The sequence below is a fragment of the Myotis myotis genome, unplaced genomic scaffold (genome assembly GCF_014108235.1).
Source record: "Myotis myotis isolate mMyoMyo1 unplaced genomic scaffold, mMyoMyo1.p scaffold_m19_p_1, whole genome shotgun sequence".
NCBI classification, from domain to species: Eukaryota; Metazoa; Chordata; class Mammalia; order Chiroptera; family Vespertilionidae; genus Myotis; species Myotis myotis.
Genome location: NW_023416313.1, coordinates 191,748,557 through 191,775,978, shown reverse-complemented (window position 1 = coordinate 191,775,978; position 27,422 = coordinate 191,748,557). Strand labels below are relative to the sequence as shown.

Sequence of the window (27,422 nt, the reverse complement as noted above, 5' to 3'; positions counted from 1 at the left end):
TCACTACTCCCTAAAAGTAGTTAAAATAGCATGGCATATCCTGATATTAGCCCCCAGCTGTTTCTATCCCCCCCACCCCTTTTTTAATGATACTTTATTTTAGGATGTGCCTACCTGGTGTTTTTTTCCTTTATTTATTTTAATTTATCTTTATCTTGAAAGTATTACAGATATCCCTCCCCTCTCTTTCCACCCATTGACCCCCTTCCTATCCAGACCTTCACTCCACTATTGTCTGTGTCCATGGGTTATTCATATCTATATCCTATATAATAAAAGGCTAATATGCAAATCGACCGAATGCTAGAATGACTGGTCGCTATGACACACACTGACCACCAGGAGGCAGATGCTCAATGCAGGGGCTGCCCCCTGGTGGTCAGTGTGCTCCCACAGGGGGAGCGCTGCTCAGCCAGAAGCCAGGCTCATGGCTGGCGAGCCTCTCCCACCTCCGCGGCAGCGCTAAGGATGTTCGACTGCCAGCTTAGGCCTGCTCCCCACAGAGAGCGGACATCCCCCGAGGGCTCCTGGACTGTGAGAGGGCACAAGTGAGGCTGAGGGAGCCCTCCCCCTCCCGAGTGCACAAATTTCGTGTACCAGGCCTCTAGTCTATATATATAAAAGCCTAAGTGACCATTATGACTGGATGACTGGATGACCGGATGGTAGTTATGACACACACTGGCCACCAGGGGGCATTCGCTCAACACAGGAGCTGCCCCCTAGTGGTCAGTGCACTTACACAGCCAACATCCCCTGGTTGGCCAACCTCCTGCAGTCCCTTCCCCTGGCTGGCCGGGTGGTGCGCTCCCTCAGCCAGCCAATCTCCCACAGCCGGCCAACCTCCTGTGGTCCCTCCCTGTAGCTGGCCAACCTCCTGCGGTCCCTCCCCCAGGCCAGCCAGCCCCGATTGGCCCTGATTGGGACTGGGCGAGATGGGGACTGGGCAAGACGGCCCCAATTGGCCCCGATCACCGACTAGACTGAGGGACCCCACCTGTGCACAGATTTGTGCACTGGGCCTCTAGTATGCATATAAGTTCTTTGGTTGGACTCTTCCTACCCCCATTCCCTCTGAGGATCCTCAGTCTGTTGCATCCTTCCATGTTTCTGGATCTATTTTGTCAGGTTATTTTGATCATTAGATTCCACATATAAGGGAGATCATGTGATACATGTCTTTTGCTCACTGGCTTATTTCTCTTAGCATAATACTCTCCAGGTTCTTAAGAGAAGAACCAGCAGGCCCACAATCCAGGCTCCCTAAAGACTGTTGCTTTTCCTCAGTCCTCCCAATGTTACCTCTCACCTGACAGTGGGCTGAAGCTACATCTTATATCAAAAGCTTGCCAAAGGGCAGCAGCTGGTTTCAAAAAAATAACTCCTACGTATGTTGTCACATTTCAAGAGTCATGTGGTTCCTGGGACTGCTGGTCCTGGCTACATTTTCTGGTCACTGCCACAATTATACATCAAGCTCATCTGTTGCCAAAATCCGGTTGGGCCCACACAGAATAGAAGCTTCTTCATCCTCCAGGCAACCCTACACATCCTCCAAGGGTCAAAATGCCAGTCATTTTCTGGAAAAACTGGAGGGTAGCTCTCATGTTTAGCATTTAGGATCATCGAAGAAAAGCAAACCTCTATCCCTATATTTCCTAATGCTGCAACACATCTGTATGTTTTTAAGGAAAACCATCACATGATTATAGAGCTAGGTCTCTGACTCTAGAGACACCCCAGTTTGAGTTTCCCCTCTCAGGGGTCCTTTATATGTCATCAGCAAGTGATCGATTGTGTGCTCTCAGAGAGAAGGCTCGAAGGGGTCCACAATCACAGCCAGTACTGTTAGAAAATTCACCTCATACTGAATCGACAGATGTCTCCTTATAACTTCAAGCACTTGTTGGCCTTAGTTTTGCCCTTGGGAACTGCATGGAGTAAGTCTAATTTCTCCTATGAGCTATAACCCAGCAAATATTTGAACAATTTGAATAAAGCTATTATGTTCTCCCGAAGTCTTCTCTCTAACCAAGCCAAAAATTCTCCACTGGCTGTATAGCACAAGTTTATCTTCCTCAATTCATAAATAAATCTCACATTTTCCATAAGTTCATCAGACCCTCATGTTCATCCTTCACGAAAATAACTCCAACAAATATATCTTGATTCCTATGAAAGGACTCTTCTCACATGGCTTGTCAGTGATGTACAATGCTAGACAGTCCCTACTGAGAGGACATCGGGACGATTTGACCAGCGTCTCCCAAGAGGAAAACAAACAAGTGCTAGCTCTCCTAATGGTCCACAGCAAATAGCATTTACGATTTAGAAATAAAAGATACATGCCATATGAAGCAGAGGTAAAAATGCACAGTCCTTGTTGTATTGGGCATCTCTATTTCAGTAACAGTAAAATTAGTTTTCTTGTTGTAAGCTTGAGGACACTTGATCTCTAAACATAAATGTAAGTTAATGAATTAAAAAATGAGTGACTAGAGAAACTGGGGAGAAACTGGGGGATGTTTAAGCCCCGGTAGAGCATTGTTTTTTTTAGGTCTCTAGATCACGCTTCTGAGCCCCTACTCCTCTCCTGTACAGCCATCCTCTCTTCAAATATCATGGGAACTTCTTCCATGAATGGGTGTGAAGCCAGACACCTCTTCTGAACCCCTGAGCCCCGCTCCTTCCCCTCACTGGTCTAGGTAGATCTAAAGCTCAGTAGAATCGATATATAATGCACACTTTCCCATAGAGAGCTTCCTGGAATCATATCATGTACTCCAGCCTAAAATATTATTAAAGACCTCAGACCATTTATAATGTTAGCCCCTTGATCAATCCTCTAAGTTAAAAATTCTCTATTGATATAGGACAAATCATGACATAAACTTATGTCAAAGATTTTAGTGAACTCATTAATAAATGAGGGAACTGCTAAGATGTCACAATGGCTTCAAAAAGAGAATCCGAGGAGCAAAGACACACATAAGCATCTCTTTACATATAGATACAAAACCGGTCAGCAGGACCATAATCAACTGCATTCAACATTTGCATTTCAATGGGCAAGAATTATTTGCACTATCAGGCTTTTAAAACAATTTTCAGAGTTGTTAAATAGCTCAAAGATAGTAAAAAGTAGAGGTTACTCTGCAGAATGCTATGGACAGAACATTCAGTAAATTCCCCCATTTCAATATAATTACAGTGTAGCAGAATAAGAGATGCATGACTAGTACTTTCCTAGTTGAGGAGAACACCATCTATAAAGGTGTAATGTGGAAGCCAAGTTGTATGACTAATACTCTGCTCCAGGCTTCTCTCACCTAAGTTACCCAATTGCTCAAAGCTGGCCCGCCCAAAGGCCTAGCTCGAGAACACCTACCCGGTCCTGACCACTTCGCCTCAATCTCGCCTGTTTCTGTTGCTTTGTCTAGGCTATGCGGCACAGTTTCTATTTGTACATCACTGATCTCCAACTTGAAACCACAGAGACCACTCCACTCTATCTACCTTACATGCACAGCTGCACCTGGTCCTCTATCCTGTCCAGATGTTTGTTGGGCAAATCATTGGGAGTACTTCTAAGACTTCTGCTCATAAAACAAAACAAAAGCTATGAGTTCATTGAGTTTAGACTCACGCCCCACACCCTTCACCTCTAGCCTGAAAATAACCAAAACTTGACCACTGTTTCCCAATAGTTTGGTCTGGAATCCAATGACATTTAAGAATAGCAGTGTAACTTGGGAGCAATATTAACCATTTGTATGCCATAAGCGTCTATAGATGCAAGCGGCAGACCTTTTTAAATTAAATTCAAAATATTTTGGCAGTTAATTGCTGAACATAGGGCTTCTCTTGGGCAGGATAGAAACCCTCTGTCATCATACTTAAAATTCACAGTGCTGAACTGAATCTAAAAAGTCATTTGCTTTCCTTTTCATTCATTTACTCATCCAATAAATGTTTATTGAGTTTTATAATGGCCTAGGCACTGTTCTTGATGTTAGAATACATAAATAAGAGAGCAAAGCTCCCTGTTTTGCTTGTTAGTGATCCATGAATACAAGAGGAGACATATGAGAATATGTTTCCAAACTTTAGCATTGAGTTTCTTACAAGATCACAAACTTATTCTGACAATAGGTTCTCAGTTTTTGCAAGTAGAGCTACAAAGAACTGTATTCATTTATAGACTTCACTCCCTCTTCTCATCATGACAAAAATAAACAGTCAAGTATTATTAACTCCTGCATTTTTACTAAACTCCAGTCCTTATCAATGTATCTTCAAAATAAAAATCCAAAGCTCTACTGGGAAAAATGCTTTGAAACATTTCCTCGATAGCATAAAATATTACATTATTTTCTTATTGTCACAAACTTTATCTACACTGGTAAAAATCATCAAAAATTTCTGAATGACCTGAAATGAAATGTTAGCACATTGAAAATCCGACTTGCATGGCAGCTCTCAATCAGCTATCATTTTTGTTCTCTCCCCAAATAACATACCCCAGAAAAGCAAGAAAAGAGTACTACTTTAAAGACACCTCGTCTCCTGATGGGAACAGCAGCAATGAAACAGTCAAGTGACAATAAGACTTCAAGAGACAGAAACCAACTGCATTTCTGGAACAGCTCAGGGGCTCACTTTGTTCCAACACCCTCTTCTCTCCTGAAGAGGCCTTGGCTGTCTTGAAAGAATTGAAAACTTAAAAGTCACCTGTACAGGATCCTGGGGGAAAATGGATTTCATGTTCCGATGTATCTAAAAAATAGTCATAATCCTTACCTAGAATTAAAAACTGAGACTTTACATCCCACTTCCCAAACTATGAGACATTTGTTTTATTTATTAACAAATCATTTCTTTGGCAAAGCACTTCACAGCCTGGAATATGATTGGAGCCTAAAAATCTCAATCAGTACAACTCCAACATCTGAAGGCAATTTTAGACGACAATTCCCCTCATTTTCATGGAAAAGAAAAGAAACATTCTTCAATTATTATTTTCAGAAATGATACAAGCCCACATTCCCTTGTTGCCTGTGACACAAAGTATACAGTGACATAAAACAAATTACTTCTATGTAGCTTGTTAAGAGTCAAGTCTTTGACCCATAAACCACCATGGAGTGCTACAGTCCTCAGTACGATTAGATCAGCTGGTTGGTAAATTTGCATGTCTGGACACACATCACTACCCTTTTGCAGTGTGGAAACCCAATCAGTGATGTCAATGGTCTTTGTTGCCTCACATCTTGCCACCAGATTTCCTGCTACCAGACCAGCTTTTCAGAATGCCATAAAGCAGGTTTTGATGTTCTGTAACCTACTCTTGGGAAAACAATCAAAGTGTGTTTATGATTTGCAATATAATGCTTAACACGAGGCTATAAAGGGAGGACTTTGGAAAACAGTAATTAAACTAAGAAGAGAATCAGGGGAAACATTAAGCCCACAAAGGCATATTCCATTCACGGAAGCATTCTCAGGATGACTGAAAAATGCTAAGACAGGGCTAACTATCTCCTAGAAGAAGAGTCATAACCTTATTTCTAATTTTAAGCCATCACTGACTCTGTGGCACACTACTGAATTATTGACAGCATTTTTGGCAAAAGGAAATAAAGAAGAAAAGCATCAGTTGGAAGATATCACTGTCTCAGATATGTGAGGGCATGGGGATGCCATCTTAAGACTGCTTAAGTCAAATGTTGTTCTGTACCTCATTGAAGAAGCACAAGGGAATTTAAGACACCGTAATTTAGAGTTGGTATTCTTCGGTAGTCTTTCTACTGTAACCAGCTTCCAGTTTCACAAAGCACTAGGTTCCTGAAGTATAAGGAATTAGGAGAAGCCCAAATTAGAGGTATTAGCAGTGCATTCTAACTTACACTGGAAGCTCAAAGCTTCTTCCTACTCTGTGGGGAATGGGGTGTGTGTGTGAAATTCTGAAATGCTCCAAGCATAACATAGATGCAACAGTATTAGGTGTGCAAGAGTTATTAGTGAAAAAGATGCATAAATACATATGCATATACTTATTTCACATATATATGTATATATATGTATATGTGTGTGTGTGTGTGTATATATATATATATATATATATATACACACACACACATATATATGGAAAACTCAGAGAAAGTGGTTTTGTTTTTGTCTGACATCTTTTCCAAAGATATCAGAAAAAAACTTCCTTCTGTTGATGTCCTTCATAAACCTATCTCCTGGAGATGTGAGGTCAGGCAGGCTTGCGGCATTCTTTCTATGGAAGTAGGTGCCATAGCATTTAGAGAATCTGCAGAGAACCGGGGAGAGACCCAGGAGAAAAGAAGTAGGAAGTATGATACTTACATCCAACTATAATCTAGAAGCAAGAAGAGCCTTCAAAGACAAAGATGGCAAATATTTGCTACATATGACACATTTCCCCATCATGTGTCATGGAAGACACTGCTCATCAGTTACCACACTATTCTTATTGATCCTATTCATAACCTCTAATGCTTCCCAAAGTGCTTCAGGCTTCAACCCCTAATTGTTCAGAGTTAGTAATCAAGATAAACCTTTTTGTCAGCTCTGCTTGAGGTTCTTCATTGTGTGCTCAGTTAACCGGGGAAGGAAGCACACTCCTAAGGAATACTGAAACAAAGGATGTGCATTGTTCTGGAGTGAGCCCTGTGCTGTGTGTCCCTCAGGGGTCCATTGTTCAGCTGATACCAGACCGGGAGCTACTTCTAGATTCTTGGATGTGAGATATAGTGATATCACTTTCTACCAGTCATAGAGCTATCACTCAGACCTCTCGCTCACTGTTCAGATTTGGAAGTGAAATGGAGTTATGTCCTTGTGTTTCAATCCACAGAGGCAAGGGGCTCAGAGGCCCAAATAGTTGCAATCAGAACCTTGGTTACACAATAGCACTGTTGACAAGTACTCTACGACAAAGATTGAGAGCTCCAAGATAGTCACTGTTCCTCACCCTGCAATTGACACGAGATGGAATTTGTCCTGTACCCGAGCTCTCAAAAGGAACCTGGTTAAGAATTAAGACTGGGAAGCCAAAGATAGCTGCTCTGCGGCAGCTTAAGACCACTACCCGCCCCGGGCTTCCATTGAAACCCAGAGCTCCAAGTCTCTTCCAGTGGCTGGAGCCTACACAGGAGCGTTCTCCCCACAGTACAGCACTAAGGTGATAAGCAGAGTGAAAGCTGTGGGAGGTGTTTCTCTGGCCTCCACTCCAGAGGACAAAATAGAGCTCCACGGGACACACAACCCCATGCTCCCCATTAATTGGTTTGTCCAACTAAGAAATTATTTTTTCTCAGCTGTACATTGCTTAGTTCAGCTGTACATTGCTTACTTATTTGTTTTTACTGTTGTTTGAATGATTCGAAATGAACACAAACACAGGGTCATTCTCTCCACCCTCTTCCAGCCTGGCGTTCCCTAATTACAAAGAAAGCAAGGCCCAGGATAAAGGGATTACTCAATGAAGAAAGGCAAGTCTGAGGAAACATCAAAGAGAGATGGTATCCATGAAGCACATACATATTCACTGTTTGTACAATGCTATGAAGAAGAAAGCAGAGTTAAGTATCTCTAGACTAAAGAACCAACAATCCCCAAATCCATAAGTTGACTTGTACATAGCTCAGATTTTAGGCCTGAGGGATAGCCAGACAGCAAGTTGCACATCTCAATTTCTTAATATTCGAAGGAACCAGGGAGTATGAAAAAGAAAGACTTTCACAATTTTATAAGGAGATGCTCAAGATGAAGATGCTGCTATGTGATTTCCAGCCACAGCTAAGCTGCTTGTTTGGGCGGACGTGCTGATTCTGCACCTGCACCTTAGTCACCATCAGGGAAGTGGCGGATGCCCCAGAGGAACTTCCTGGCTGGGTGATGGCATACATCAGTCAGGAGCTTGAGAGAGGGAAACACAATTTGCCTGGGGCTGGAACTGAGGGTGTAAAAAGATCGAGAGGAGAGGAAGGATGAACCACACACAGAGCAGTTTCCTTTGCAGTCAAACCAAATAAACACAATGCTGGGTGAATTGTCCATTTTTATGTACTTCTAACACCTTGTATGGCTTGATGGTATTTGAATGGAACACTTTTCATTTTCTAACCCTTGGGTTTTTCTTTTTAAAATGAACACCTTCTATTCCAGTAAATTTTACTTCAATTTGACTTGCTAAGACATATGGGAGAAAATGGAAGAACTTTAATGGCAGTTTCGTGTACCTGAAACATTCAAGTTTATGCCAAGTGATTGATTGATCAGGGTAATGGGAAAATAATTCTCTCCCCTCAGACAGTTGGCAACTAATTTACTACGGGTATAAGTTGTTACAACCACTTTGGAGACAATTACAGGTAAAATGTTCATATCAAACAACACAGTAATTAGATGTCTAGGTGTCTATCCTAGAGAAATTTTTGAACACATGCACAAATATGTTCATTACAATACATTTTTAATAATAAAATATTGGAAATAAGTATTATTCAAAGGGGAATAAAAAAATTAAACCGTGGCATTTTCCTTTAATGAACATTATTATATCACAGTTAAAATAAAGGAATACCATATATTTTTAATTAATCTACATGTGCAAAATAAGGTTAAAGAAAAAAGCCACATACCACCTTCAGAATAGAAGACATCACTGGGATTCAACTATATTAAAATGTTTTACGTCTTTTTAAAAAAATCCAAGGTAAAGATGATAAAATGTTGGCATTTGTTAAACATGGGTGTTTATTATATTCTGTACTTGGGGGGGAGGTTGGGGGTTAATGGGGGGGATGAGGACACATTTGTAATACCTTAACTAATAATAAAAAGAAAAAAAAAATTTCATAACAAAAATAATCAACCAGCAAATAATAATTTATCCCATGACTTGAGGTTTGTTAGTTTTTTGCTTTTTTAGAAATTTTAGAAAGTGCCAATTTCTTGGAACCCAGACTGTCTGCTCTGGTAACTAGGTTTAAGACTTCCATCAATAACAGTATCTGCAACTGTGCCGAAACGTTCTTTTATAATCTTAACACTGAAGTTTTGTTTTATTAGCTTAACTTGGAAATCACACAGCTAGATCGCACTATTGAATTTTAATGCTGAGACTTTGAACAAATGTGGTTGCTGAACAGGGCCCTTGTAAATCTGACTCGCTTCAACCTAATAAGTTACTTATTTTTGAAAATTGACTTGTTTAATGAAACCTCTGTGTTGTATCCTTTCGCTAGCAGTATCTCAAGCCTGAAAAACAGGACTGTATGTAGAACCAGAAGACTCAGAGGGTGTCTACAATATTTTAGATTTGTTTGCTTGTCCAAGCACCAAGGAAGAAAGATGGATGTGTTTTGGTTCACTCTGTGGGTGAGTTTGCTTACTGCTTCTGCATTAGTGAAGCTGGGCACTGAGAGTCAACATTTATGAAAACACAAGCTGTAGCTCTGGACCATTCTGGACACCACCAGGCAGGGGTGGTAGCTGGCATGGCTGGAGTGACAGAACTGGGAGGAAAAAATACTCAAATACTCCAAACTGGTGTTATTGAACAAAGGGATTATAGGAAGAAGAGGCAAATAAATACTCATGAACCAAATGCCCTTACTGGAATACAATGTTAGTTTAAGGGCTGCTAGAGGCAGAGAATCTTTAAATTTTGTACTCTAACCTAAAATTTGGTGCTCATTTTGATGGCATGTTTTTGTAATAAAAATAAAATTAAGGAATAAAATGAATAGCTAGCTTTGAGATTATGCTGCTTAGAGGGGCAAGGGCAAGGTGAAACATGCCTTTAGTGGATTTTGGGGCAGAAAGCTAAAGAAATCTCATTAGGGCCAAAATCACCATGGTTTCAGTCACTGCCTAATAAATGATATTGACAGACTCTGGGTGGTTTACAGATTCACCTTTGTTTTAATGCCGCCGGGTAAGAGCAGAAAGAGAGAGAGGGAAAGAAAAAGGGTCCCTGGGTTAGACAATGAAAAAAGAGCCAGGGTTGTCTTGACAACACAACACTGGTTTGCATGCACTGTTCAAGTTGGCGAGGCTGAATGACACCCTTTCTTGTAGGTTTCTGGGTCAGTGAGCCACAGAAGGCCTCTCTCATGGGCGATGTGGCGGGTGGGAGCAAAGTGGGTACCTTTTTGTCCACTTTGTCCCCTATCTGCTGACTAACCTCATTGGCGTGGAGCAGCAGGCCGCTCTGCAACTGCTCCACCTTTCCCTGGATCCTCCTCCATCTTTGGAGGCAGAGGCAGCGAGAACTGACATGGGCTTCGGTCTCTCCTTGTGGACTCCAGCCTATCCTCGTTCTCCCCTAGTTTATATCCACCTTCCCCCTGTTGTGCCATGCTAAGAGTTCACCCTGGAGCCCCTGAATCATGGAGAAAGACTGGTGGGTCCTTAGGGGGAAGAATCAGATTGTCGGTGTGGTTTTTATTGGGGCAGCTGCTCTTTACCAATTGCAAGTTGACAATATTTCAACAGATTCTATAGTTTCGCTGGGGTATAACCAGTGAACGTCAGCTTATGTTGAAGTTTCCACCCTTCTCTTCTCCAGGCTGAACAAACCTGTTATTTCAGTCTTCCCCTTCTCCCCCCACCCTGCCCCCAATATCTTCATTTTACCAAAGTTTAAGCTTCTTTATAGATTTCCTAACAAGCCCTACAAATTGTGTTTAGTAAAGATGAGATTAGGCCAACAGTATAAACTTGGCCTTTTAAGCATTGGCAAAAGCAACAAAGAACAAAGTACAAATCAAGAGGGAAAGTGTACAGTGCATGCAAACACAGCTCGACTGTTGGAAAAGGAGCCTGTTCTAGACGAGGGGGGTGAAAGCATGACAACATCAGCCCTTTCCCAGCATAACTGCTGATGGGTCAGAGTGGCAAAGGAGCTTCTCCCAGTCACATGCATAGACCCTCGGTGGCTCCTTCCTCTGTGCCCCAGAGCCTGTCTGCTTACCCTATAATGAAGCTTAAGGACAAGATCTGCAATTATTTGATTTTATCTGCTTCTCCTACCAGTACCACCCGCTCCAGGAAAATTGACTTATTGGTTAATCATCCTCAGGATCTAGCTCCAGAGAAGGTACTCAATACACATCAGGTGACTCACACATCAACCTGCCCTTCACCAACTGCATTGTTTCATTAAGTGAAGTGCCCGACTCGAAGCTTGCTATTCCTCACCATTTCAATGTGGGATTATACACAAATCCTCATCTCTCAGAGCCAGGAAATATGTGGATGAGGCAGGGAGTTTCAGAGACACAGAGCCTGGAAATGCTCATTGTCTCCCAACTACTGTGCTTTCCTTATCTAGTCTTCAGAGAAACAGAGGGGGAAAGACAGCTCAATCCTACTTCTAATCATTACTACATCTGCCACTTTCTTTAACCTCTTAGCATTAGAGGCACAAATGCCAACTGGAATCTATTATCGGGGTGAAAACTCAATGGCAGTAGACGAAACCAGGTACCTCTCAAGAAGTCTAGAAATAGTGTTACTGAAATCTAGTTGTCTCTCATGTACTGGTTCCCTCTCCCACATCTTGACATCTAGCAAAGTGGGCACTAAAAAGCAAAACTCACTCTAATGTCTATTGAAATAGCTACAGTGAAGAAAGAAAAGGATGTCTAATTTATCGTTCCAATCAGATCTTCCAGGTCAAATGCCTAACCGTTCATGTTTCCCCTCCCAGCAGACCCACTGCAGCTTCTCTTCAGGGTAGTGGGGACGACCAGAGGACTAACCTACCAACTTTCTTTTTTAGCTAGTTTGTTTGATAGTTTGTGAGGGAACTGATGATTCCTTTTGTCTTTAATTCCACCACTTAGCACATGTTCCTTTAAATCTGTGTTTTGATTAAACCACTCCATCCGTGTACTCCAAACGCAGGAGAGCCTCAACTTTTAAGGATCTGAAGGAAGTGCATCCTGGTGACCATACACAATGCAATTTTAATCTGTCTCTGTGTGTGTGTGTGTATGTGTGTGTGTGTTCGGTGAAAGAATTCCTTTCTGGGGAGAGGAGCAGGGAGGAGATCTAATTAGGATATGCAAACCAAATAAAAGGACTGCATGTAAAGTATGGGCTGAATTTTCAGTCACTTGTGCTAGATGTCTTCAGAATCAGTACTCTGCACAAATCACAACAGCTGAACTGCAGCCAGGTTGGGTGAGATTCTGGAATGATTTAATTGAGTCAAACAAACTCAGCAGCACAGAAAAAATTCACCTTCTCCAAAGTAAACCTTGAAAGACGCAGAGATGTAATGTGAAGACTACAAAGCCTGTACGTAAGCCTTGGCTTTAGAGATCAGAAATGAAAGGAGGAAGAATTAGGTGCAGTCGTCAAATCCTGATCTTTGCCGCAAAGATCTGGTGTCACTACAGTTAACAGGGTCTAGAGCCCCATTCACTTACTTTGCAAACTCAGAAGCTCAAAGAGGAGATAAAGCATGTTTTAGATACTATGCGGACTGGTTCAGTGCCACAGCTCCCTGTGAAGAGCTGCCGTTAAAGGTACCTGCCTGTGCTGATAAGATTGCTGTCACCATACTACAGTAGATACACCATTTTGTTTTCTCCTCTCTGAAGACCTACTCCTCGCTTTTCCCAGGGTTTAAAAATCATGTTAACAATAAGCAAATACAGCATGGCCAGATGCCTTTCGTGGTCAGATGGTTCATTGTTTAAAAAGCTTCAGTTTAAAATCCAAAAGATTGTTAACAGATGCAGTTTCTGGCTGGAGACTGGGAAAAACCTCACTTAAACAAAAGAGTATGTTGTGATTGGAAGTAAAAAGGGAATTACCTTTAAAGATAAGAACCACAAACATTTCCTATTTGAAAATACACCCCTTCCCCCATCAAGCCCCACCAACAGGACCTTTTGGGGGATCTTTCATGAAAGTTAAAGAATGTGACAGTGGATGGCTGCATATGACAAACCATGGCTGATCAACCAGTCCAGTTGTTCCTACAGATCTGTTTGGACTTTCAACAAGGCCACAACATCCATCTCTTGCTCTCCCCCGGATTACTCAATTAGGCAAAATTCCAATTAGTTTCCTTCCAATTCTTTTAGATCCAGAAATACTTTTGCTGCTTTCATTTTGGCTCTGGAAATAGGTTTTTCAACCAGAGACTTAGATAGAGAAGTTTGAGAAATGAACACAGAGCTTGATAAGCAGATAGCCACTGCTGGGACTCTAGTCATTCTTGGATGGAAAAGAGCCACTTGGCTGAGAAAGATCTGGCTTCCTCTTCAGTTCCCAGTCCTGTGCACTTTTAAACAGAAAGCCTGCCTTTCACCAACTCCAGTGTCTGTTTCTGTTGGTTTTTGTGGGCCTTTAACCGGTGGCCTCACTATGTGTGAGAAGGTCTGTAATGCCCTGAGTTCTAATCTTGAAAGATGGGAAATGTGAAGGAGCCAAGGGTGGATTGCTTTCCCTTAGCCTTTGGCTTGGCTTGCTAGTGACAAGCCTGATTTGAAAAGGCTACATGAGATGGTTCAAGGAAAATAATCCATCCTCCATATTAAGGATGGCCAACACGGCTCCATTCTGAGATGGCCAACCTGTCCTTCAGGAGGGCACATTCTGGAAAGAGAGGTAAACATCGTGCCATTCCGTGCTCAGGTGCTTGTGTTCTCTCACTCACTGTGTTATTTCCTGAACTATTAAGAGCTCAAAAAGGCCCATTTTAGACCAAAGGCATAGTCTAGTTTCAGCAGTGTGAGAAGCTCTAATCAACATCCTTAGTCAAAGCACTGCTACTATCCATTTTAAAGTGAGGCAGATCTGTATGCCCTTGGGACTCCCCAGAGAGTTAAAATGCCTTTCCCCCTCCGAGGCGCCACTACTAAGTCACATACGAAATCCAAGCTGCTGGGATGGAGCTCGCAGAACTGTGTTCTCAGAGATCTGTGCAACGTGGCCAGGTACGCGCAGGAGGGGGCCATCCACCCACCAAGAGTAGGATTTTGAGCCAGTGGCCACATCCATATCCGTACTGCAAAACCCCCTGGAAATTGAAAAATGAGCAGCAGCTGTGAGCCCGAGGTCATTACTATTCCCCAGGGTTTGCCTTTTCTAATCTAAGGGGCAGTAGTTTCCATGATTAACTTTCAATTGCTGTCAAGGGTGTAATAAAATCTGGGAAAGAAGAAAACTTTTCCCTCGGTGAGCTGCTCCCATTTGCCTGCCCTTTCCTTTCCTCCAGTGCATATTTCAATCCCAGCTTCATATTGCTTCCTAACTTTGAGAAAAAAACCTGCTTTCGGATGAGCCAAAATAGACAATGTCCTCTGTGTACACAGGCACTTGAGGACTTTTTGTTCTCAGTTCCAGGGGCCAGGTCTTTAAGACAGCTGTGTGAAAAGATCCCTTTTCCAAAGACCTCGCTATACATCACTTGCAGAACTAAGCACATTATATTTCATTTTAAAATTCTCTCTGTGTTTTATTTGCTTCCTGAGTCATGACAATCAGTTCAACAGAACAGAACTTTTCCAGTTGGTAAGATGTGTACAAAGAGGAAGAGGAGAAGGGGACAGATTCATTCACAAACACATCTTCCTGGTTATGACTGATCGGGAACCCTTAAGGCTGCACTTGGTCTGATCTGATAGTGGCTCGAGGTTCACACAGAGAAGTTACAGCTGGACCTGTCTCTCAGCAAGGGCCCTGGAACCAAACCCCACACATAGTGTAACTGCTCAGGTGGAGAACTGAATGTGCTTCAAAATGTTGACAGTTCAGTTTAACGTAATGATAACTTATGGTTCACTCATCAGTGGTACATTCATTTCAAAGTATCAGAAGCTGGATTATGGAGACCAGTAAAACATGGTGCCAAAACATCAAGTCTGGTTGGGGAGGGGCACCAGCAGACTCATGCAGGAGAAGGGCTCTGGAGGGTGGCATGCCAGCTACAGAGGCAGCAAAGAGGAGACCGGTGCTAAGAGACAGCACGTGGGCAAAATGGAGGCCCCAATCATACAAGTCACCCGAGAAAAGGCTTCCCTGACTGATACCATGTCTTGAAAAGATACTGGATTGTTGCAGTTTGCTCTTATTTCCCTGGGACAATAGTGAGTAATCAGCGTGTCCACTGCCTGTTAGACAGAAGTAACATTTCTCCTGGGTGCTGTCCCTGCCCTTCCTCTTACCCCAGCTTGATTCAAGTCTCCGTTGGAACAGAGGGAAAGTGGCTAAAGATGGCCATGAGCAGGTTCCAAAAATGGAATGGGAATATCTAAGAATCTGCCAGGGTTTAAAGGACGGCAGAATGAACTTTACTGCAGGATCTCCAGTCCTCAGGCGATGCCTACACCATGGATGCTAGGAAATAAGAGCTTTAGGGGTTTTGCTGCCAATATCCATTCTCCGCTTCTGTGAAGGTAAGAGATCCTCCAGCTTTTAACTGGGAGTGACCACCCAGAATAAAGACTGTGTTCCTTGCAGTGAGGTGTGGCCATCTGCTAACAGTGGAAGGTGAGGGGAATTGGGGTGCATAACTCCAGGGCATGCCCCTAAGAGCTTAGGGGGGAAGGTTTTCCTTCTTCCCCTTTCCTCCAGCCTTAGTTAGGAATGTGAAATGGCTGGAGAGCCACCACGAGGACAAGGCCTTAGAGATGGTGAAATAAAAAGCTGTTAGAAGGTGGTCACAGAGGGTGTGACCCCACAGTACTAGCCCTAACCTACCTATACCAGTATATAAACTTTTACTAAAGAGCGGGGGAGGGGGGGACACTTCGTCGTTGTGTCAGCCAATGTTATTTTGGGTCTCAGTTGTATAGGATTATGAATTAACGGTTACAGGTACAAGGTAGGGAAGTGGTGTCCAGTGAAACGCTGATAAAAACAACATCCAAGGAGTTGTCCCTTTGCTGAAGGTAGCACCAACACCACAGCAGAACATGGTCATTCTGGTTTGCACATTATAAACAGCTGTTTGAACTCTGGTGGTGACACGGGAGAGCAAAGGGAATTAAAAATGATAATTTTCCAGTTAACCATATATTCAAGGTATATCTTACCTTTTTCTTGCTACAGTATATTTGCCATTTTTTCTCAGCTGGAAGTGCAAACATGGCCTCCCTGTGTTTGTCTGTGAGGTCAAGTTCATCCTGAGAAGAAAAATAATAATTAGTATTTCAGAAATAATTTGTTATCTGTACAAGGAAGTTATCAGCATCACCAGGGAGAGAGAAAAAAAACAAACCAAAAACATCAACATGCATTTAAATGAACTCAGAAAAGACCAGGAACCTAAGTTAAGGTGCATGTTACCACTATCAAGAAGGCAATCCTGGCACGGAGCTTGGCACCAAGCACAGCACGAGGGATGAGGCACTGCATTTACTGAAGGGTACGGGGAAGTGGGCAGAAGATGGACTGGAGTATCCTGAGCCACATGCACTGCTGCAGAGAGTCCATTGATCAGTAAAGGCAATAGGCGCTAGAGTTTGGAAGGATTAATTGTATTACAGATCAGGGTTTGCTCCATAAACACTGAGTATCACGCTGAGCCCTAAAGGATTTGGACGTGATAAGAGGAGAGAAAGAACTGAATCAAAGGCGGGGGTGGGGTCACACACTTGGTGTGTTTGGGGGACACACACCAGCTTGGCTGAAGCACTGGGATTATGCAAAGCATCATCACATAAAAGTGTTGAGAGGTAGAGAAACCAGTTTGTGGAAAGTCTTAAATGCCAGGCTAAGGAGTTAATTGTCCTGACCAAGGAAAGCCAATAAAGGGATGAAGGTTCCGAGCAAGGGAGTGACATCTTCATCACCATAAATTCCACTGACATTTATTCAGTACCTTACATGACAAGCATGGTGCAGGCATTTTCTCATTTAGTCCCAGAGCAACCCTAAGAGTTCCACTCATTATCACATCCTCATTGTAATAATAATCCCTGTTTAATACAGTCGAGAGAACTTGAGGCAGAAGACTGGGTAAGTAATTTGCTCAAGACCACACACCTGGTAAAGGAATGGCTGGGTTTTCAGCCCAGAGCTGTCTAACTCCAGAGCCCAGACTCTTGGCCTCTCAGACCAGTGTCTGGAAACATTAACTTTACAGTGGTGTGCAGCTTAGATTGGACACTGAGGAAAGGTAATTTATAAACATCCATAACTAATGAATAACAACAATGGGATAATGAATATAAAGTGCTTAGAGGAAAGTTCTTGGCATTTGATAACTCAATCCATGGTTGGTATTGAGCATTTGGCCCATTGTTATTCTACAGGGAAAGTTATCTAGCTGAGCATGGCAGATTGGTGAGCCTAAGACTTATAAAAAGATGCTATAAATTAATGCACAATTAGGCTTAGGTCCTTGAGGAGTATAAACAGTCCCCGTTCTGAATGCCTTTGGTGGTGTATATCGGCAATTCTGCGACGCATGAACACTGACTTCCTATTTCATACTCGCACCCTGTTTCATCATCAAGTCCTATTATTTCTTCCTTGAAAAGTCTCATGATTTTCCTTTTTTTCATTTCCAATGAAACCACCCAAACTTATGCTCTAATAACCCCTCCCTTGGCTTTTGGCAATAGCCTCCACATGTTCCTCCTTGCCCTGCACTCCTTCCTACAGCAAGGCTAGAACTCATCAAGAAATGAATTCTCAAACTTGAGCCAGCACCAGCATCACCCAGAGGACTCCTTGCATCACTGATCGCTCAGTGTTTAGGACTGAGCAGGTGGGAGGAAGTATAACAATTTCCATTTCTAATAAGTTTCCAAGCGTTGCCGCTGCTGCTAGTCTGGGGACCACACTTTAAAACCACCACCTTAAAAACAGAGCACCTGTGCTATTTTGAGCTCCTGATTCAAAAACTTCGTTCGCTCCACATTACCTACAAAATGAACCATGTATTCCTCAGCTGGCCCTGACGGTCTTCCATGTATAACCCCATGTACTTTCAGGCTTGCTGCTGGTTATCCCCTGATGCTCTGTCTTGTTAACACCCATATGTACCGCCAGGGCCTAGCCACTCAGGGCCTGATACATTCCCGATTCCCAGGGAAGTTCTTCATCTTATTAAACTTCTACTTCCTCATCTCCAGGGTGGGCATATCATTTCTCTTACAGGGCTTTTGTGAGGATAAGAAACATCAATTAAGCATGTAGCAATGCCTGACAAGGCGGGGGGGGGGGGGGGGGGGGGGGGGGGGCAGTGGGGGCAACTGTACTGTTGTTATTTCTTTCAACATTTAAACACATCTTCTTTAACAAGGTAAACAGCCCTGGCTGATGTGGTTCAGTTGGTTGGAGCATCATCTCGTACACCAAAAGGTAGCAGGTTCCATTCCTGGTCAGGGCACATACCCAGGTTGCTGGTTCCATCCCCCGTGGGTGTGTGTGCGTGTGCGTGCACGTGTGTGTGTGTGTGGGGGGGGGGAGTGGGGGGTGATAGATGTTTCTCTCTCTCTCCTCCCCCACCTCTCTCTGTTCATTTCTCTGGAATCAATAATACTAACAAAAAAAAGGTAACAGTTAAGTCACTAAAACACACCCACATACTATTATATACTAACTATAAAAAAGCTAGTTAAGAATTTCAACAATGAACAACGAGGGAAAGAACAATATTTAGAGAAAGTTCCACTGGAGGGAACATGCTAAAAATGTTATAATTTTGGCATGCAACTATTATATATGTGAAGTAATTATTTTTCTTCCTTCCTTTCTTTTTTAATTTCCTGTAAGTCACACACCTGCTTTCATCTATTGATGAATGAGGAAAATAATGGTGACATAAATCACTTCCCAACAATTAGGATTACTTGGGGAGAAGGGGGTCAGGTTAGTTATTGTAACAGCTTGATAATCTCATGCCTAGTTTGGGGAAAGGTTTGTGATTTGTAAGAGAGCGAACAGTGTTATTAATGTTACATCCTTTACTACACTACGGCACTGTGTTTTTGCTAACTGAGCTGAGGTGCAAAGAAATATGAATCCTAAAATCTAAATATTCAGAGCAAAGGCTATTAATAGTACCACATTTTGCTCTTATAGGTAGAAAACTTCTGCTTCTGCTGTGACACCGAAATGACCAATTTAGAATTGAGAGAGCACAGTTGAACAAGGACTTAGGAGCAGATGGTTTCATGCAAGAAGTGAATTTTCATAAAATAAATTAAAAATTGCTATAGGGTCTCTGGATATAATTTTAGATTACAGTAAAAAAAAAGGAAGGAATTAATGGATACTGGTAATAGTAACGACTAGCAATTAGTGAGCACATTCTGTGTACTTAGTATTAGAATTTTATATGAATTAATTTAGTTTACCCTCACAGCAATCCTATTAAGTGGGTAATATTACCTCATTTTCCAGGAAGGTGAATTCAGAGAGATTAAGTAGCTTGCTCAAGGTAACAAAGGTGGAGGAGGAACTTGAGTCTACTCTAGACTGTCTGGTTACAGAGCCCACATTCTTAAGCACCAGAACCTGTTCATTCTATCGATCATTCAACAGGTAGGCAGAATCACAACGCTGATGCAAATATGAAAATGCATGCTGTCTGTTAGCAGAAGGAGGAGGATTTTGTTGTCAGACATCCCTGAGTTCCAGGTCTGGCTCTATGGGTTGTGCAACCTTGAACAAGTGACTTAACCTCTGAACTTCAATTTCTTCTCCTGAAAAATTAGTGATAGTATATGTCTGACAGTTATCTCAAGGATTCATTCATGCAACCAAAAAAGTGTTTCTACTAAATGTCAGGCATTGTGCTAGGTATAGAGGACAAAATGGTATCACAGAGCTCAGATTCTTGAGCAGGCAGAAGGGAAATCAAATATCACATGATGATCACACGGGAAGCTGAGCTTCAAGGGCCCACTTATCTGGGGGAAAGGTGGGGCAGTGAAGGTTGTTCCAGGGAAGGAAAGTGAGAACTAGCTGAGAGATGGCTAGGAATTAATAGGTTAAAAAAAAGGCACTGCAGACAGTGAACAGCAGCAGCCTGGAGGGCCACTATGAACTTTTGTTCTTTATCTTAAGAGCACTCAGGCCATTGGCAGATTCTGAGCAAGGAAAGTGACACAGCTTAAATTAGACAATAACTAGGGGTGCCTAGGCACAATGCCCAGGATGCAATAAGACCCCCACCCCTCCATTCCAAAACTTTCTGTGCTCTGACTCATTCTATTTTAGTAATATGGCTGAATCAAGCATGCAAGACTCAGACATTATCACAGCCCTAGAGATCAATCAGCACTTACTCGCTGACCATGGCCAGACATTATAAAGAATACAAAAATGAACAACAGACCCTGATTTTATGGAATTTAGAATCTAGTTAGGAAGACAAGATGACAGAAGGCTTCAACAGGTCCCTTTCTTTTCAGGATAAAGTCCAAATTCCTTAGCTGATAGGTGTAGACCCTTCATGATATGGCCTTTGCCAACCTGCCCCACCTCACCTCATCTTCCTCCAACAGCACCACATGTTAGGATTTTTGATCACATGCCCACTTGTTTTGGGGACTGGCAGTTGATAAATGTAAAGATAAACAAAACAAATTTAGTTTCTGCCACTACACGTTAGACTTGTATGGCCTAGCTCCATTCATTGGCCATAGAGTTTTTTTTCATGTTATTAGATATTTTTTAAAGTTGGCTGAAGGAAAATGACTTAGTGAGTGATGAAAGGAGAAACACTTTTGCCAAGTATCATTCCTCTCTACAGAAAGTTCAAGTTTCTGAAAAACCAACAAAACCCTTCTTCTTAGAGAAGAGATTAATTACATTTGTCATATCTCTATAAAATTATTTGTAATATCTTAGAGGAAAGGTATTAATTATATATAAATATATATATATGTTATTAAAAAGAAAGGAACTTGAAGAGAAGCCCAGCTGTGGGAACTAAAGTCCCAGGCTTCATCCCTAACAAAGCACATTATTAAGCCCTACCTAAAAGGTTCCAAAAAGCTTCGGGACAAAGAAATCTCACTAGTCCTATACCCTGGAGTAAGCAGGCAGCTCTATTGAGAAATCTACATAAATCAGAAAACAATTAGCACAGTACAAACAAATCTCAGGAAATGGACTGATTTGCTAGATAAAGCAAGGGAAGGAATTTTTAAATAATATACAATAAGGGTCTTGAATGAGTTGAAAACTTCTTTTCAGTGATGTGCACTAAACAAAAAATTGGATTATTTATAAAACCTCCAAAGCAATATTAAAAGCATTCATTCCTTGAAAACCTACCAAATCATTAAATTTCAGTGAGCTAACAAGTAAGTTTCTAGCTACCAACAGAAAGCTCTAATAAAGAAATTCAGGATTTCTATTTCCAATGAGTTAAGCTAATTCTTTATATACATACCAATACATTCACAGGTAGGAGGACCTGTAATTAATGCTGGGGGAATGGAGAAGAAAAATGAGAGGGAGAAGCTAAGATAGGCCCTTGGAGTCACCTGACAATCAACTCATTGTTTTGTGTTTTTGGTGGTTTGAGTTTTATGTGTGTTTTACTTTTTAGTGGTTCTTGACAAGGTAAGCATCTATCTGACTCAACGTAGAGAGCTCACAGAATTCCTGATCATATTATTACTCAGACAAGGCTCACTTCTCTCCTTCAAATTAAATATACCAAGTATTTGCTCACAGCAAACAAGCTTTATTTGCCCATCCTAACCTGACCACATGCCAAAGTTTTCCCACATGCCCAGAAGGCAGCAACCCTTGGGTTCACCTCAAATACACCCCACCACTAATTGGCAATGCCCGCCTTCTCCAGATTTAACCCTCTCTCCCATCCTACAACTCAACATTATCAGAAACAAGTCAAACCTTTGAAGGGGCAAGTGACCAGACCTCAAGTCATATAACACGGTGATAAATACCATCAAGGGGAAAAGGCCAGGCAAGGCATATGGTGGGCTGAAGGGTGCCATTTCGGCAGTATGGAGAAAATGTACTATTAGGCTGTGATAATTCATTAAATTTATGAACATCCAACCCCATCACAGCAAATGACCATCACATCCAGGAGCTGTGAATTGCCAACATAGCTCTTAAAATTTAACCACAATGACCCTGAAAACAGTATTTTATCTTCTCAGTGATAGTTTGGAATCTGAAAGTTAAATAAGATTTTTGTCATACTAAATAGAGGTACACTCCGTGAACTATTAGCTGCTCCTACCAGTTAAGAAAGACATAAATGGAAAACAACAGAGTTTTAAATTTCAAAAGGGATGTGTACACACACAGACCAAACCTTACAGGTTTTCAGCCTGTAAGATTTCTGCCAACATTCTTAGTCATTACACAAAATACCACAACATGACTCACCACCACCTACACAGTAATGTTCTGTGTCTGATAGACATCTCTTCCTTCAATATAGAAAAATAAAACTTGAGAAATCCCACAGGCAAAGGCTAACTAAATAGAAATAAGTTTTGGTTTCTTACTACCAATGATGGGTGTTTTATACTATTTTTCTTCCTGTTTTTAATAGTAGGCAATGCAAACTATACCCAATTTGTTAGACAAAGTCTGCTCTAACCCTGTAGGTTTCTTATTTAGATTCTTTGTGTATTTCAACTAGAAACTCATCAGAGTAACTTTAAATTAGTCTGCCTTGCCAGCAGTTTTCTAGTAGTCTAAAATAAATGTTCTAAATATATGTTAAAATCATCTTTCAATATCCATCCAGTCACCCCAATTTCCAGTTTTTACACCTACAATCTAGTACAGCTTCTGTTGACAAGGCTTAATTGAGAGGATTTCTAAGCAGTGTTTTCCTAATTAAATGGAGGGGTTTTGTCTCCTGGGACACTGACCCAGCTGTAAAGTGACAGATGAGAAATCAGCGGTTGGCAATTGTGAAGCCAACTCTACACACACACCCTGCCTCAGTGGCACCAGCACTGCTCCTGCCAGCCCTCCACACCCGCTCAGCATGCCCTCCAGAGACATGTTTGGCAGCTTACGTGACATCTTTAAGTTTTAATCATGTCAAAAGATACCTAGTACAATGAGTCTCTTTCCACATTGCATCTATTTATTTATTTTACCATGTAATATATGGTAGAGATACTGTTAAGGACAGAAAATATTTCTTCAACATTATCACTCTTATCCTTTGAATCTGCCAGCCACTTTGGTGCTCCCATAGTAAGTGACCTTCAAATGAAGATGAGCAAAGAGAATGACAATAGGTGATGGGGAGCGGGAAGAGAGCAGGGACCAGCCGAAATCTGTCACTTTTACTTTGATAATAATCCAAAATACAAACCCAACTGCTGAAAGAAGCATTCATTCATTCAAATACTCACTGAGCATCTCATGTGCTATCCTTCAGTAATTAGTTATTCGTCCATGCCACAAGCATTTCCTGAGCACTTACTCTGGGCCAGGCACTGCTCCAGGCCCTGGGAATCCTGAGGGTATAATAGGCAAATACAAAGCCTGTGTGCCATTCTACTCTCTGAAGATGCAAGGGTGCATATTTACAGTGAATTGAACAGAATGTGTGTCCCCATGGGAACAAACTCAAACTGTCTGATTGTTTAGATGATGGCAAAGGACAGCTGACTTTTTCTTCTACATCCAAGAAATGCCCATCTTTCCTGAAAACAACTAGAGTAAGCTTTCAGTCATTTGGTTTAGTTTAGTTTTTAAAAATTACACTGTGTAATGAAATAAATAACTAGCAGCTGTAGGATGTTTCTAGTGGATTTATTTAACATTAGATAAAAGGGGGAAAATGCAACTTTCTCAGGGATCTGGTTTTAAAAAACACACATGAGCCAGAAAATTATAACTAAAAGATGAAGCTGGTACTGAGCTCCTATAATATGCATGAATAAATAGTTTTAATTTCCAGAGGAATTCTGGGAATTAAAGGTGGGGGAGGGGAGAATTCTAAGCATAGCAAATAAAAATAGGACTAAAATACACCAACCACATACTGGGTATTTACCTTCTACAGGTGACATATTTTCTGTAAAAGCAATGATGTTTAGATGGTTCCTAATGCATCAGTATATGTTCTCATGTGCAGTTATTTGTAGAAACTACCAGACTGTTCCAGCTGTTACTGAGACACATTTTCAAAATGACACTTGAAAGATTACCTAAACCACACTATTTATGGAGATCATTTTTTTTTCTCCCATTCTTTTAAATATACTGGTTTATATGGGGGGCATGTAGAGAGTTGGAAAGTCAGGACAGTGTGTTGACTCTGTAATTTTGTACATGGTAGCCTGAGGATTAAGTTAAATAATCAGATTTAAAACTGTAGCCAAAAACCAAGTAGATACATGCTGCTCAGAGTCTCTTTAAGACTCATAGTAATGAAATTCATCAGGGCAAATGGGACAACCATTTTCTTAACAACATTATTAAGTTCAGAGATGACTTTGAAGTATTTGTATTTAAAAAAAAGTTTCTTTCCTCCATCTCTTCAAGCTCCCCCTCCTTTCAATCATTTAAATTAAGCACCCAGAAATAAAGGTAATGATCGATAACAAAGTATGCAACATGCAGTCAAAATCTAAATTTAACAGCTGTAGAAAAGAACAATTGGAATGATCTTAGTGCGATAAAATATAAATTTAGGACTACAAGGAATAAAATGGTTTTGGGGTTTTAACTTAAACTTGACTGCATTTGGTTAATGAAACAGAGGACAAGAAAGAAGCTTAAGAAGCCATGTTGACCATCTTACTGTCTCTAAGCAGACTTTTATTCTGAACCACCTATGTCAACAACAGCACCCTGTACAACAGCCATCAGTTGACCACGGGGCAACGTAACTTATTTATCAAGTTCTGGGTTTGGGATCATTTTTTGTCATATTTAAATTGACTGTACATTGGCAGCAGCTCACATCGACTTCATAGGAATTTTAGCACTTAAGCCCATATCTACATTCCCACTTCCCTTTGTGATATACTGCATATTTCCATGCTGTTCTAAATATTTTTCTATGTACTCATCGAGTTGATTTATCCAAAAATGCCACAGTGTTAAGAGGAGATCTAGCCAACATTTTTTCTTCTCTGTCAACTAATCATGTCCTTTATCGAAGTAGAATTTTTTCTTTTGACCTTTATAGGTTTATCAAATAAAAATAATTTGTAACCTCATAGAAATAGAACAATTTTCATATCAATTCCTTCATTAGACCCTGATTTCTAGCTTCCAGACAGCTGAAACTTTGAGACTATTCTAGTTATATCTTTGAAGTCTGATTTCCTCTGCTTAATTGCTGAGCAATCCTTCACATTCTAATTAAGAAACAATAGATTTAAATTATGGCTCCTTACAACCAGTTTCTTTTTTCTTCAATCAGGTTAAAATTGTATGTTCTTGCTACCCGATCTTTTCATCTTTCTTGGAGACAGTGAACTGAATAATATGAATAATAGCTCCTGTAAGAAACTTTCTATTCTATATATATATATATATATATATTTCAGAGAGGAAGGGAGAGGGAGAAATAGATAGAAACATCAATGATAAGAGAGAATCATTGATTGGCTGCCTGTTGTATGCCCCCCACTTGGGATCGAGACCACAACCTGGGCATATGTCCTGACCAGGAAACCTCAACTTCCTGGTTCATAGGTCAATGCTCAACCACTGAGCCACACCAGCAAGGAAGAAACTTTTTATTCTTTCATGGTCTTAGTATAAAAGGAAAGTGTTAAAAATAAAGAAATAAAAAGTGTTGAAACTATTCATCAATTCTGGTGAAAATGGAAGACTTTTTTTTTTTTTATTAAAGAGAGCTTAAAATAGCCCTAGAAATAATAATAATAAAATATTATGTTGGAAGCCTGAGAAGATGGGTAACAATTCACATGGCTAGTAAAAGAACAAAATTTGTATGCTGGTAAATCCATGAGACTAATTTGGATTCCTATAGTTTCTTTCATACCAAAGTGACTTCAGAATATGCTGAAAAAATGAAGAGATTACTGATGTAGGTCCCCAAGGGAGTTCACTTGGCATAGCTTACCTTAACTGTGAATTCATCTAACTCTGATACATCAACTAAATTCTCTCATTCCTTCTATCTTCATTTCTCAAATTCTATGCTGGCTACAATGTTAAGAATGTCCTCGGTACTTAATAAAATGGACCTACAGTAAGTAATTATATTTATGAGGATACAAATCTTGCCATCATCCTACAGTATCCATCATCACTACCTTCCTCATTGAGATTGTAACTTCTGTTGACAATCCTCAATAGTATAAATGGTGGTTTTATGACCGGTAATGAATTTCTTAGTAAGTTTTTTAAAAATATTTTAACATTTCCTGAAAGGCACAACACTCTATATATTATCCAAGAACATGAGACCCATTGGCCAAATAAATGGAGGACTAAGAACTGGCAGATTAACAACAACAACAAAAAAAAACCGTGGAACCCTAGCTAGTTTGGCTCAGTGGGTAAAGCATCGGCCTGTGGACTGAAGGGTCCCAGGTTCGATTCTAGTCAAGGGCATATGCCTGGTTGTGGGCTCGATCCCCTGTAGGGGGTGTGCAGGAGGCAGTCAATCAATGATTCTCTCTCATCATTGATGTTTCTATCTCTCTCCCTCTCCCTTCCTCTCTGAATCAATAAAAATATATTTCAAAAAAACATGGAAAATGGAACTGGTATTATTTTAGGCTTAGGAAAACTTGGGGGCATACTGAGTATTATTTTCATCTAGCTATAAATTCACAGTGATTTACAGCATGTTTCCCTCTAATCAGTTGTAAAATAGATTCAAGGTAAAAGACGGTGTGTTGTAAGACATGTGATTTACCATAGTACACTTCAAAAATAATAACCAGAATTGCCTGATTTCTCACCTAAAATCTCACCAGGAAAAGCAGTGGGACATTATATGTTTCACAAGGCAAAAGAGCAGAGGAAACCTGAGAGGAGAAATCAAGTCCAATATCACTGTTCCCAGAGAATATTCTGTAGGAAACCCTTAGTCCATCAACTCCTGATGTATGCAGGAGTCTATGCATTGAGTAGAAAAGGGAAAGGGAACTTCTAGTAATTTTATTTCAAAATTAAAGTAGCCAGAGGAGGTATGAATTGTAACAAGAAGTCATTTCACCTCAACAATTGGACTCAAAGGAAACACACTCAGAATCTACTCTGGAAGATATAACACCTTTCGCTAAACTTACCAAAACTTCACAGAGAAGGCAAAAAAGCAATCATTATGTTTTGTAACATAACCAGATAGCAAAACACTTTGGTATACTTAGTTCACTGAAAAAAAACATAATTTTTTTTTTAAAAAAGCAGAGGTACTTTCCTCTGGTTCAGAAAAAGTCCGAGATAAATAATTTAAGCAACAATACAACCAC

General features: G+C 40.9%; 1 protein-coding gene across 6 annotated transcripts in view; it reads right to left on the bottom strand.

Moving 5' to 3' along the window:
• The window catches only part of DAAM1 (dishevelled associated activator of morphogenesis 1), a 159,451-nt gene that overhangs the window by 62,239 nt on the left and 69,790 nt on the right, over nucleotides 1–27,422 (bottom strand). For 5 of the 6 annotated variants that reach the window (XR_004967489.1, XM_036308894.1, XM_036308904.1 and 2 more), the window contains exon 3: nucleotides 16,089–16,178. Coding sequence is in view for 4 of the 6 variants with exons in the window: in XM_036308894.1 (XP_036164787.1) it covers nucleotides 16,089–16,178 (90 nt within the window). In the remaining 2 variants the exon portion in view is untranslated. Of the gene's footprint in view, nucleotides 1–7,771; nucleotides 7,948–16,088; nucleotides 16,179–27,422 lie in introns of those variants that run through there. The other variant, XM_036308914.1, reaches the window with a different exon arrangement.